The sequence below is a fragment of the Thalassophryne amazonica genome, chromosome 13 (assembly GCF_902500255.1).
Source record: "Thalassophryne amazonica chromosome 13, fThaAma1.1, whole genome shotgun sequence".
NCBI lineage: Eukaryota > Metazoa > Chordata > Actinopteri > Batrachoidiformes > Batrachoididae > Thalassophryne > Thalassophryne amazonica.
The window spans coordinates 57,244,206-57,259,076 of NC_047115.1; the positions used below are offsets into that span (position 1 = coordinate 57,244,206).

General features: G+C 43.0%; 1 protein-coding gene across 1 annotated transcript in view; it reads right to left on the reverse strand.

The window, feature by feature from the left end:
- Positions 1-14,871, reverse strand: part of lmbrd1 (LMBR1 domain containing 1) — a 178,795-nt gene that overhangs the window by 133,402 nt on the left and 30,522 nt on the right. Inside the window, 1 exon segment of the mRNA XM_034184354.1 lies at positions 10,311-10,408. Coding sequence (XP_034040245.1) covers positions 10,311-10,408 — 98 coding nt within the window.

Consider the following 14,871-nt stretch of genomic DNA (forward strand, 5'->3'; position numbering starts at 1 on the left):
GACTGCCCCGAGCGGTTAAACACCAACGCCCGCCCCTAGAAACTGGGCTAGGGGTGGGCCGAGACGTTCACGTGGGACACACCCACATCGCCACACGACTCCCAGTTACAATCCTTTATGAGGATTTAACCCTGAAGGCCCCAGCACTGGTGGACACGGGCTCAGAAGGGAATTTGCTAGACAGCAAATGGGCCAGGTAGATAGGGTTCCCTCTGGTGGCGCTTACCTCGCCTGTGCAGGTACGGGCGCTAGATGGCTCCCTACTCCCTCCAATCACTCACAAGACACCACCAGTAACTCTGGTGGTGTCGGGGAATCACCGGGAGGAGATCGAGTTTTTCGTGACTCCGGCCACCTCCCGTGTGATTTTAGGTTTTCCCTGGATGTTGAAACACAATCCCCGGATCGATTGGCCGTCCGGGGTAGTGGTTCAGTGGAGCGAGACCTGCCATCGGGTATGTTTAGGTTCCTCGGTTCCTCCCGGTTCCCAGGCCAGGGAGGAGGTCAGAGCCCCGCCCAATCTAGGGACGGTGCCGGTGCAGTACCATGACCTTGCGGAGGTGTTTAGCAAGGATCTGGCACTCACCCTTCCCCCGCACCGCCCGTATGATTGTGCCATTGATTTGGTTCCAGGCGTTGAGTTCCCGTCCAGTAGGCTGTACAACCTCTCACAACCTGAACGCGAATCAATGGAGACCTACATCCGGGACTCTTTGGCTGCCGGGTTGATCCGGAATTCCACCTCCCCGATGGGTGCGGGTTTCTTTTTTGTGGGGAAAAAGGATGGCGGATTACGTCCATGCATTGATTACAGGGGGCTGAACGAAATCACGGTTCGTAACCGATACCCCTTACCCTTGTTGGATTCGGTGTTCACGCCCCTGCATGGAGCCAAGATATTCACCAAGCTTGATCTTAGGAATGCGTATCACCTGGTTCGGATCCGGAAGGGAGACGAGTGGAAGACGGCATTTAACACCCCATTAGGTCATTTTGAGTACCTGGTCATGCCGTTCGGTCTTACAAACGCTCCCGCGACGTTCCAAGCATTAGTTAATGACGTCTTGCGGGACTTCCTGCACCGATTCGTCTTCGTATATCTAGACGACATACTCATCTTTTCTCCGGATCCTGAGACCCATGTCCGACATGTACGTCAGGTCCTGCAGCGGTTATTGGAGAACCGGCTGTTTGTGAAGGGCGAGAAGTGTGAGTTTCACCGCACCTCTTTGTCCTTCCTGGGGTTCATCATCTCCCCCAACTCCGTCGCTCCTGATCCGGCCAAGGTTGCGGCGGTGAGAGACTGGCCCCAACCCACAAGCCGTAGGAAGCTGCAACAGTTCCTCGGCTTTGCGAATTTCTACAGGAGGTTCATTAAGGGCTACAGTCAGGTTGTTAGCCCCTGACAGCCCTGACCTCACCAAAAGTCCCCTTCACCTGGTCGGATCGTTGCAATGCCGCGTTCAAGGAGTTGAAACGGCGCTTCTCGTCTGCACCCGTTTTGGTGCAGCCCGATCCTAGTCGCCAGTTAGTGGTTGAAGTGGACGCCTCGGACTCAGGGATAGGAGCTGTGCTGTCCCAGAGTGGGAAGACCGATAAGGTCCTTCATCCGTGTGCCTATTTTTCCCGCAGGTTGACCCCGGCTGAACGGAACTATGACGTCGGCAACCGAGAACTCCTTGCGGTGAAAGAGGCTCTTGAAGAGTGGAGACATCTGTTGGAGGGAACGTCCGTGCCATTCACGGTTTTCACTGACCACCGGAACCTGGAATATATCAGGACCGCCAAGCGGCTGAATCCCAGGCAAGCCCGCTGGTCACTGTTCTTCGGCCGTTTTGACTTCCGCATCACCTACCGGCCTGGGACCAAGAACCAGAAATCGGATGCCTTGTCCCGGGTACACGAAGACGAGGTCAAAACGGAGTTGTCGGATCCACCGGAACCCATCATCCCGGAGTCCACTATCGTGGCCTCACGGACCTCCCGCCGTCCCAGGGAAACACCGTCATCCTCACGATAGTGGACCGATTCTCCAAGGCGGCCCACTTCGTGGCCCTCCCGAAGCTCCCAACGGCCCAGGAGACAGCGGACCTCCTGGTCCACCACGTCGTCCGCCTGCATGGAATACCATCAGACATCGTCTCCGATCGCGGTCCCCAGTTCTCCTCGCATGTCTGGAGGAGCTTTTGCCGGGAACTGGGGGCCACGGTCAGTCTCTCATCCGGGTATCACCCCCAGACCAACGGGCAAGCAGAGCGGGCCAATCAAGAAATGGAGCAAACGCTACGTTGTGTGACAGCCGCGCACCCGGTGGCCTGGAGTACTCATTTGGCCTGGATCGAGTACGCCCACAACAGTCAAGTGTCATCAGCCACCGGCCTCTCTCCCTTTGAGGTGTGTTTGGGGTATCAGCCCCCATTATTCCCGGTGGTTGAGGGAGAGGTCGGTGTGCCCTCGGTCCAGGCCCACCTGCGGAAGTGCCGTCGGGTGTGGCGTGCCGCCCGTTCTGCTTTGCTGAAGGCCCGGATGAGGGCGAAGACCCATGCAGACCGGCGGCGGACCCCGGCCCCTACGTATCGCCCCGGGCAGGAAGTGTGGTTGTCCACCAAGGACATTCCACTGCAAGTGGCCTCCCCAAAACTGCAAGACAGGTACATAGGTCCGTTTAAAATTCTCAAGGTCATCAATCCCGCCGCAGTGAGGCTTCGGCTTCCAGCCTCACTGCAGATCCATCCAGTATTTCATGTGTCAAAAATCAAGCCCCATCACACCTCGCCCCTCTGTACACCCGGTCCGGCACCACCTCCTGCCCGGATCATCGATGGCGAGCCGGCTTGGACAGTGCGCCGGTTGTTGGACGTCCGACGGATGGGCCGGGGCTTTCAATATCTGGTGGACTGGGAGGGGTACGGTCCCGAAGAACGCTCCTGGGTGAAGCGGAGCTCCTGGCCGACTTCTACCGTCGCCACCCGGACAAGCCCGGTCGGGCGCCAGGAGGCGCCCGTTGAGGGGGGGGTCCTGTTGTGTGGGCCGCTGAAGAGGAGGTACTGCTGGCCCACCACCACCAGAGGGCGCCCTGCCTGGAGTGCGGGCTCCAGGCACCAGAGGGCGCCGCCGCCTCACGGGAGCAGCCTCGGTGACAGCTGTCACCCATCACCTGAGACAGCTGACGGCAATCATCAGTGGGGTATATCAGCAGGACGGCATCTCCACCTCATTGCCGAGATATCGTTTCCACTCAGAGGTAACGTATCGAAGCAAACGGAGTGTATCTTTTTGGATTGAGCTAGTTTTTGGATTACTGTTCCAACGAGAGGTGGAGGTAACTTTCCTGCTGTTCGGAGTCCTGGGTGCAAACGCGCCCCCATCCAACTGTTCTTTGTTCCTCGCAAGCAGTACCAGGTCCGACACGCGGAGGCAGTGGCCACCTGGGAGTTCGGGACTTGGCGGCTCCAGTATTCCCGGGGTCCTGTGGCGGAGGAAGCCGTGTGGTTCCGGTCTTACCTTGGAGAGGCGTCTCCTATCTTCGAGCCTGCCCACACGACACTTTTGTGAATTGACTGTTGTCCATTTCTGTGATTGGTTGTATTCGTTGTGCACATTCACAACAGTAAAGCGTTGTTATTTTGACTTACTCCATTGTCCGTTCATTTGTGCCCCCTGTTGTGGGTCCGTGTTCCTACACTTTCCCAACAATAAGTTGACTTAGAGGTTTTGCAATTTCATTAATGACTTGTTTAATTATTGTAGTGTCCAACTTATTGCAATCTACTGATTTTTTTTGCCTTCAATTCATTAACAGTGTTTATTATTTCCATTTCGTCTGTTGCTGATAGAAAGAATGAATTTGAGTTTACTTGTTCAGTACCTATTTCTGAGGCTGAATATGGCATTTTTATTTCAGCTGCCAATTCTGGCCCTATATTGACAAAATAATGATTAAATGCATTTACTAGCTCTTCGTTGTTATAGATCTTTTTATCACTGTCAATGAAATAGTCCGGCAAGGTACTACGGTTCTCCTTTTTCCTGATGACACTACATTCCAGAGACCTTTAATATTTCCCTTGTTTTGTTCTAGTTGTGTTTTATAATACATCTTTTTACAATTTGTTAATACACATGTCAACTTATTTTTATATATTTTATATTTATTTTCTGTTTCAATTGTTCTTTCTTTAATAAATACCCTGTATAGCCAGTTTTTCTTTTTACAGGCATTAATTAAACTGCTTGTCATCCATGGGTTGGTTTTAGCTTGTTGTTTGATTTGGATTGATTTCACAGGGCAACATTGATCATAGAGAGTCAAAAATTTCTTCAAAAAAGTGTTATAAGCCGAGTTAACCTCAGTTTCATCTAATATTACTTTCCAGTCTTGTTTTAATAGACTTTGTTTGAATATCATTATTGATTCATTTGTTTTTACTCTTATGAAATTAGTAATCTTAATATTTTACTTGGCTTTCCTATAGTTATAACTTATTTTCATAGTTAAAAATACTGGTAAGTGGTCACTTATATCGTTTATTAATATGCCACTGGAAATGTCATTGTTTAATATGTTAGTGAAAATATTATCAATTAGTGATGAACTCTGTGCAGTGATTCTGGTTGGTTTAATTATTTTTGGATGGAATGACAAGCTATACATAGTATCTATAAAATTTTCCGTAGGCTTATGTGTACTCATTTTTAATAAATCTATGTTAAAATCCCCACATATAAAAACATCTTTATGTTCCATTTTCGTATACAAGTTATGCATTAGTTCCGTAAACATTTCAATACTTGATCCAGGAGATCTGTAAACACACGTAATCAATATATTTTTTCTGTTTTCCATTATCAATTCAATTGTTATACACTCCATAATATCATCAATAGCCAATGTCATGTTGTCAATCTGTTTTGCATGTAAGTTTTTATCCACATATAATGCCACACCACCTCCATTTTTTTTTGTTTCTGCTCTGTGCAAACATCTCATAATCTTCTAACATAAAGTTGTTTGTTTCATCATTTTTTATCCAAGTTTCTGAAATTGCTAATACATTAAACAAAGTACCCAATTGGTTCAAGTAATCTTTTATCTTTTCAAAATTTGCATGAAGGCTGCGACTATTGAAGTGGACAATTGACAACATCATTAGGTTTATTCTGAGTTGGTATTTGCTGGTCTTGATAATACATGCAGTCATCATTTATGTCATTATAAAAGTTTATATCCGGGTCGACTTCATCTATAACATGTTGCATTTTAGATTTACTACATTCAAAAGTTTTAAATTGCATTTCTTGGTTTTGTACTTTCATTGTCCTCTATAGGCAGGGAATTGTTAATGTTTAATTTGCCATTTTGAATTGAAGGTAAAACTATCTACATTTTTTATTTATATTTCATTTTTCAATTGTATTTGTTCAGTTCATGTTCTTTGATGCATAGTACCTTAGCTTCTTCTGGTGTACCTAATAGTTTTATGTAAACTCTGCAGTTAGAGGTCCATGTTCCTTGGATTTTGTTTTGTTTCTTTAGTAGACGGGCTTTTCTAGCTATATCTGCATTTTTTTTGGTCAGATGATCGTTTATGTATACCTTGGTCCCTTTAAGTTTCTTTCCCTGCTTTAATATGGTTAACTTATGTTTCCTATTAACAAACCTTACTATTATTGCTGATTTTTGTTGCTTGTCTTTTCGGGGCAACAGATGACATGCCTCTATATCCTGCGTGTTCATTGTAATTCCTTTGGTAGCAAAGAAGGTGAGCACCTGCTGCTCCATTGATTCCAGGTCTTTGTCAGTAGGCTCCTCTTCGTTGGTTACTGCTCTTGCATAAGTTCTTGGTTTGATGTCAAGGCCTGTAACCATAAGATCGTTTATCCTGGAATATTGTTCAAGCTCTGATACTCTATTTTCAAGAGTTTTAATCTTCACGTCTTTCTCCATATTTTGCTGTTTCAGTTCATTCACTTGGGCCATTAAGTCTATAATTGTTTTTTGTTGGTTCGATATGTTTTGCATGTCCAGTGTTATAAAGTTCAGAGACTTCTTAATGTCCTCTAGCTCCTTTTCAATGGTTGGACTTATGCTTAAAGGGACTGATCTTATGTTTGACTCTGATGTCTCTGTGCCGCTCTTTTTTGGCCCCATAATGGTTAATAAGCTCGGTCCTGTTACTTATGCTAAGCTGCTAGCTGCCAGCACACCGCCTGCTTATAGCCGACTACTTTTAGTTGCCTCACCGGTCAACCACAATGTTTCCCCGCCGGACAGCTCTCTCCGGACCAGCCACTCAGGCAGTTTTCCCCACCAACAACTCTCTCTGTACCTCAGCCTCTCTCCTCCTGCCGTCCACTGCTACCTCGGTTAGCCCACGGGCCAACCTTGCTCCTCCGCCGTCCACTGCTACCTCGGTTAGCCCATGGGCCAACCTCGTCCCTCCGCCGCTGCCTCGGTTAGCTTACGGGCCAACCTTGCTCCTCCTCCGGTTTCACACGCTCCAGCTGCTCGCACTCTGTTCGTCGACAAGCGTACACGAAACTGGCGCAGCATGCACCGGACACTACATAAATATCCCGTCCAGTAAATAAATGTTAAAACAGGTTGCCACAGGTGACCTACCTATAAAATGCACAGTGTATTAGAAATATCCAACACATAACATTCATGCCTGCCAGACAGTATGTCCCTCCCGAGCTCGACTCAATGTTCACGGGCTACGCTCATTCGGGCTGTTTCACCGTGATTTGCCCTGATTCCTACTTATTTGTGCTATGTGTGAAGGGGCCCTAAGCTTTTCCAAGTAAGCATAGGCTTGTCATAGGATTGTGGATATCTGCAACTGAACTGTAGCTACAGCAGTGTTCAGAATAATAGTAGTGCTATGTGACTAAAAAGAGTAATCCAGGTTTTGAGTATATTTGTTATTGTTACATGGGAAACAAGGTACCAGTAGATTCAGTAGATTCTCACAAATCCAACAAGACCAAGCATTCATGATATGCACACTATTAAGGCTATGAAATTGGGCTATTAGTAAAAAAAAAAAAGTAGAAAAGGGGTGGGTGTTCACAATAATAGTAGCATCTGCTGTTGATGCTACAAACTCAAAACTATTATGTTCAAACTGCTTTCTTAGCAATTTCAGTGAATCACTAAACTAGTATTTAGTTGTATAACCACAGTTTTTCTTTATTTCTTCACATCTGTGAGGCATTCATTTTGTTGGTTGGAACCAGGATTTTGCTCATTTACTAGTGTGCTTGGGGTCATTGTCTTGTTGAAACACCCATCTCAAGGGCATGTCCTCTTCACCATAAGGCAACATGACCTCTTCAAGTATTCTGACATATCCAAACTGATCCATGATACCTGGTATGCGATATATAGGCCCAACACCATAGTAGGAGAAACATGCCCATATCATGACGCTTGCACCACCATGCTTCACTGTCTTCACTGTGAACTGTGGCTTGAATTCAGAGTTTGGGGATCGTCTCACAAACTGTCTGCGGCCCTCGGACCCAAAAATAACAATTTTACTCTCATCAGTCCACAAAATATTCCTCCATTTCTCTTTAGGGCAGTTGATGTGTTTTTTTTACTAATAGCCCAATTTTATAGCCTTAAGAGTGTGCATATCATTAATGCTTGGTCTTGTTGGATTTGTGAGAATCTACTGAATCTACTGGTACCCTGTTTCCCATGTAATAATAAGAAATATGCTAAAATTAATCTTTTTAGTCACATAGCACTACTATTATTCTGAACACTACTGTATTTCTGATAAAAAAAAAAAAAGCCCATACACATGAATGGCAAAAGCAGTTTGAATCTTACTAGTTAAAACTGGATTTTTTCTATATATATATATACACACACACACACGAGGTTATTAGAAAAGTATCCGACCTTATTATTTTTTTCAAAAACCATATGGATTTGAATCACGTGCGATTACATCAGACATGCTTGAACCCTCGTGGGCATGCGAGAGTTTTTTCACGCCTGTCGGTTACATCATTCGCCTGTGGGCAGTCTTTGAGTGAGGAGTGGCCCACCATCTCATCGATTTTTTTCATTGTTTAGGAATGGCTCAGAGACTGCTGCTTTGCTTGATCAAATTTTTTTCAAAACTGTAAGGCACAACTGAGTGGACACCATTCGATAAATTCAGCTGGTTTTCGGTAAAAATTTTAATGGCTGATGAGAGATTTTGGTCTGGTAGTGTTGCCGTAAGGACGGCCCACGGCGCCTGACGGCGATCTGCGCTTCGAGGCGGCAGCGTCTCGCCGTTTCAAGTTGAAAACTTCCACATTTCAGGCTCTGTTGACCCAGGAAGTCCTCAGAGAACAGAGAACTTTCAGAAGAAGTCGGCATGAGGAGTTTATTCGGACATTCCATTGTTAACGGACATTTTGTAATGAAAGAAAGTGCGGGCAGAGTCACATGTCGGGCCGGACCGACCGCGGGGGGTCGTGACAGGAAAAACACCTCCGTTGGAAACCTTAACGGGCAAGTTGGAACATGCCCAAGCTGTTAAACAATTTCTCAGTTACTCACTTGTTGAAAGCCATCAAAAGCCGCCTGAATTTTACAAATGGTGTTCAACATGGAGGTGTTTTTCCTGTCGCGGCACACACAGATTTGCCGAGTCATCACGGAAACGACTCAGCGAATTTGCGCGCACGTCTTTCATTACAAAATGTCCTTAAACAGTGGAATGTCCACATAAAGTCCTCATGCCGGCCTCTTCTGAATCTTCTCTGTTCTCTCACGACATCCTGGGTGAATTAAGCCTTAAATTAGGATGTTTTCAGGTCGAAACAGGCCGACGACGGCGCCTGGAAGCGCTGCACGACGTCCCGCTGCGTGGGAAGTCCTTACACCGACAGAAACACCCCATAATCTCTCATCAGCCGTTAAACTTTTCACCGAAAATCATCTTAATTTCTCGAATAGTGTCCACTCGGATATTCCTCACAGGTCCAAAAAAAATTTTGATAAAGCAACGCGCGCCGTCTCAAGCAGCGTGTGAAACAAAGGAATTCAGCCGAGAGGGCGGGACCACATCTCACTCAAGGCCTGCCCACAGGGAAATGACGTCACCGACACGCGTGAAAAAACTCACGCATGCGCACGAGGGTTCAAGCATGATTGGTGTAATCGCACGTCATTCAAATCCATATAGTTAAAAAAAAAAATAAAAAGGGTCAGTTTATTATCTAATAGACCTTGTATATATATATATATATATATATATATATATCCGTGATGTCCCATGATGGACTGCACACTGCATGGACATTTTCACGGGAACAGGCCCACTGACCGCATGAGGATTGCTGGATGACACCTGCCTGTGGCATAACCGCCTCGATGGACTTCTCATCAAATACATATTCTTTTGTTATTATGCCATGTTCTTTTGAATTCCTGTTTTCTGTTTCTTCACCTTTGTAAAAATCTTGTAACTGTTAGGATGGCTTAAGCCGTGGGTCACCCCTTTGAGTCTGGTCTGCTTGAGGTTTCTTCCTCAATATCATCAGAGGGATTTTTTCATTACCACTGTCGCCTGTGTGCTTGCTCTAGGGGTTGGGACGATTAGACCTTACTCATGTGAACTGCCTTGAGGCAGCTTTGTTGTGATTTTGTGCTACATAAATTGAATAACATGAATAAATATATATGTGTGTGTGTGTGTGTGTGTGTGTGTGTGTGTGTGTGTATCTGAAATTATAGTTTGGACTTGTCAAAATTTAACTGCAGATATGTACAATTAGATCTTTGACTCGACATTGCAGATATTGGTAACGAATATCCCGTCCAGCAAATAAATGTTAAAACAGGTTGCCATAGGTGACCTACCTATAAAATGCACAGTGTATTAGAAATATCCAGCACAAATAAACGTAGAAAAGTCAAAAAAGTAATTGGTGTAATTTTTTAATGAAGTAACACAAAGGTATTCTGCAAACATATATTGCACAAACACATTTAGGGGGAACATTTGTGTACTAGTCAAAAACAATCACTACCACCAAATTCTGTTTACATCTACAAAAGTGGCAGAGTGCAAAGAATCCATATTTTAATATGATGAGCATCCATCCAGTGTTTGGCACTAACATCATAACAAATGTGGAGAAAATCTGTTCTGCAGCCATGTCTCCATTTGGACCTCTCACCCAAATTGTTTGATCAATCATTAAAATAATGACTAGAAGTGATGACAGACAAGACCACTGAACACTTCGGTGTGACATAAGAAGGGCATAATGTTATGTATGTGTGCAAAATATGCACTCACCGAGCATTTGTTCTCATTGTCATCATCCCTTTCTTCATAGTAGAAATACACAAAAGGGATCCAAAGGAAGACACAGAATAGTATGATGGAGAAGAGAGCTACATGGACACACACACACAAGAAAGTATAATAAAGGAATTAGTGTCAAATATAATTTTAAGATAAATTTACCATTCGAGATCTCACCCATTTTCAAATTCTTACATTCCTAGATTGGGGTTCCAGTTTAGCAATGACACCAAAGTTTTGACATATTGCTGTTTTGTTATTGTTTGTTTTTTAGGGTCCCACACACCCACCCACACAAGAACAGAATTCTTGTCATGCTACATTGATATTACATCAAAATGTTCTCTGTTCATCGACTGGAAATGTTGCTGAATTTCCCTTGGCAGGCTAAAGGTAACATAAAATACACATCAAAATTTATGGTTGTGTAGACTATGCATTAATATCACCCTTCAGGTCAGACTGCACCAATAAAATCATTCTTCAACCTGTCAGAGGCATTCATTTAATGACAATGTTGTTCACAACATTTATTTATTATTTCATTTTATTATTCACTCAGTAATAGCAGACAGAAGAAACCCACAGTGGAAAGTTTGGTATAAATGCACAGTCATAGAACAAAATACAACTGGGACCACATTAAATGATTTAGACAATGGTTGGTAATGATAACACAGGGAAAGTGAAACTATTAAATTAAATGTTTGCACAAACACACCTTACATTTGAATTCTTTAAAAAATAGCAATTTTAATTTTCCCCATCTTTTCAACTGCAATGTTGTAACACTAAATCTTGCTTATGTGTGAGAGCTGTTTAAGATTCTGTTCAGTTGCTTGACATTCACAGACTACATGTATAGGTAACCAATCAACATTTTCAAGCGTTGGCTGTGGGCACAGCCTCATTTATTTGTGTGTTATTAATCAAAACTAGAAAAACACTCACTGTCACATTGTTGTATGCATGCCCAGGACAGGTGCAGAACAGGAAATCTTTATCTTAATTATATTGAAAGCTGTAAAGCCAGATTTTTAAATGATGTGTCTTCATCTAATCACTTCAATAATGTGTTCCACTGCACTGTGAGGTGCTTCACTGACTGCTGTCAGTCATCCTCCATGAACATTTGTCTCTCAACAACAAAGTCCCTGGTTCAATGTCACCAGGGTACCATTCTCTTTGTACAGCCAGGTCCACTGGAGAGTCTTAGTTTTGGTAGTTTGCCACCACCACAATGGTGTTAAAATGAAACAGTCAAGATGTACTTGTGGTGCAAATATTCAACTTTAATTCTAGGCAAAAAAAAAAAAAAAAAAAAAAAATCACATGAACCATTTAGGACCTTTTTTATACACAGTCCCTCCTTTTGAAAGGTATAAATAACTGGACAAACTAAATATGAGAATTATTGTGAAGACAAAGCATCATGTTTACAACCAGTTTTCTTTAGTCAGGTCAGGAGACAGATACGAGAACATTTCCAAGTCACTAACTGCGTCTTAAACTTAATTTACATCAATAATTAAGAAATACAAAACATGACGACACTATGGTAAACCTATCTATAGCAGGCAGTTCTGAAAAACTGAATGACAAAAATGAATGTGCAAAAAGGAGAGGCATGAAGGTAAACCACAATACAACCATGACAACTGTAAAAGGACATAATGCAACTTTTCAATGCAAAAACAAGGATATATGTAAAATAATTCCTTCATGGTGCACAACAACCATTCCATTAAAATTAGACAATTTTGAGTCTTCTATGAGTACTTGTTACAACAAATTGTTCTGAAATGTCGCCAGATCATAGGAACAATTTTTTTCTTCCCCATACCATCACTGGATGTTAAATAATTCATTCAATAAACTGTACTGACCTTGAGGTAATAAGCAGGTATGTCATATGCAGTAAAAGTTATTCTGATTTTAAAAAGAAAAAAGGACAGAAAGAAAGAAACATGTGTTTTATGTTTTGTGACTGATACATGCAAAGCATATCAGTAAGTCTGTTGCAAAACTAAGAACACTGCTTTTTCATTCGGTGTGCAATCCAGAGAACAAAGCAATTGATTCAAATAAGTAAGCATTTTTTATTTCAACACATTATTCCTAAGCAATTGGTGCACTTAACATTAACTGCTTGTGAGAAAACTCACAAAGTATGTAATCATTAGTCCCATTAGAACACTGAACATTACAATGGGAAAAAGCTATCTGCATTAAAAATAAAACTAGAGCACCGCACTCGCAGAGTGCAAACCTCCGCCAACACTAGTTTCCAATTCCACAGATTTTTACCTTGGAAAAATTTTCAAGGTCAAAGTCCTGTCAGGACTGGCTTTTCATAAGATAAAATAGATGTGACCAAATATCATTCCAATCCATTATCTCTGCTATGCACAATTTGTCATTGCTTTTGGGCAATTGCTTTCTGACTGATAACTGGAAGAGACAAACAGGCATAACATTGGAAGCTCCATCCAATTTTGGTGGTGTAGGTAAATCCATAACAGAACAATGAGAGTGACTGAGGCACTTTTGATTGATTGACTGATTGATTGAATAAACGTTATTGTCCCCAAGAGGCAATTTGTCTTGGGCAAAGTACTACAGAGTTGCATTAAAAGACACTGACAAACACAAATGAACACAAACATTAAAAAAACAAACAAAAAAAAAAAAACAGTTTTTGGGCGAGTAAAGTGCTAATGTGCTTTTGTGTTTAAGAGTTTGACAGAGGCTGGTACAAAGGAGAGTTTCAGCCTGTTGTTCTTCTGATTGAGATAGAATGCAAAATGTACACTAAATGGGCTGATCCAGATCAAACTTTGTCAGGCGATAGTGAGTGCCTGTCTGCACTTCACTTTCAAATATGAAAGTGTTTGGGGTACGTTTGATTAAGATATAATGTAAAATATACATTAAATAGGGTTTTCAATGTTACATTTAAATGGTCACAAAATCTGTCATCCAGATCAGATTCAGATCAAGCATTGTCAGGCAATAAAGGATACCATCTACTACACAAAGCTCTCAAATATGAAAGACCTTCAATCTTTTTTGACAGAGTTATGAATTGTTGAAAAATGTTCCAAGACTCCTGCCTTTTATGAAGGGAAATAAATTATTTTCTCCAATATAAGGCATTTCTGAATGTTTGGATGTTTCTGTACAAGTGGCTTTTTCAGAAAGCTCAAGCCTTAAAAGCATTAGGAATTCACATAAAGGTGAGGCAAATAAACACAGATGCTATTCCAAGCCGGGGGCTTTCTTTCTGCAGCAAATGGTTGTTAGCAAAGACAGCCTAGACCGCCCCAAAATAACTCAAAGAAAAGAGTGTGCCACAAAGCCCTGCTCAGCAACATAGCTGGCAAAGCAAACTCTACCTACCTTGAGGTTATAATGTTAATCATAAACAATTGTCACGCAGTGATGCCAAAAAATGTACAACAAGAAAAACGGCTAAGCAAGACCACAGGAATGTGTCAAGATGTTTCTGAATGAGAAAGGTTCAACATAATAGGAATCACTTCTAAATTCATGACAGCTGAGCATCACTTTGATCACAACACTGCAACTTGATGAGTACATGCAGTATTATGCAAAATGTGAAAAACAACAAGCCTCTTTCATGATCAAAACCGCAATTACATTATGTCTGACATTCTATGGGCTTACACACAAACACACACACGGGGGGGGGGGGGGTGTTGCACAGTGGCTTAGTGGTTAGCCCTGGGACCACTTCCTGCCTGGTCCTGTCTGTGTGGAGTTTGCATGTTCTCTGCGGGTTCCCTCCGGGTGATCAGGTGTCACCAACCGAACTGTGCCCCTGAAACTCAGTCCGCCCTGCCTTCACTGTGCATGTATCATTTCGGAGAGACAGCAGCGGTTCACCGATTATCACCTCATTTCTGCTTAAAACTGCACTCCAGTCATCATCTATCTCACGACAGATATCTGAAGCTTTTGTGCAACAATTATTTCCACATAAATTCAGCATTCACCATCTGAGTCTGACGTGCTGCTGCACATACATCATTTCGGAGCGTCAGTAGCGATTCACCTCGTTTCTGCTTAAAACTGACTTTAAAATGATTTAAGAGGTTTTACTTTGTCATCTTATGGTTAATAATCACATTATCCCCTTTGATTGCTTTGGGTATAGAGAGTCAGATTCAGACATGTAGCTGCGGTGCTCTGATCGCTCTCCTGTCTTTTATGATGAAATAATGTTGAATGTATGTGGAAACGATTGTTGTACAAATGCTTCAGATATCTGTCGCTGAGATAGCTGATGACTGTAGTGCAGTTTTCAGCAGAAACGAGACAATAATGGGTGAACTGCTGCTGATGCTCCTAAAATGACGCATGTCCAGTGAAGGCAGGGAGGACCAATTTTTAGGGGAGCATTCGGTCGGTGACACCGGCTTCCTCCCACTTCATGCAGGTTAAAACATGCAGGTTAGGGGGGTTGGAAATTTTAAGTTGACCGTAGGTATGCGCACAAGTGTGATTTTCTTTCACATAAAGGATGTCAGCA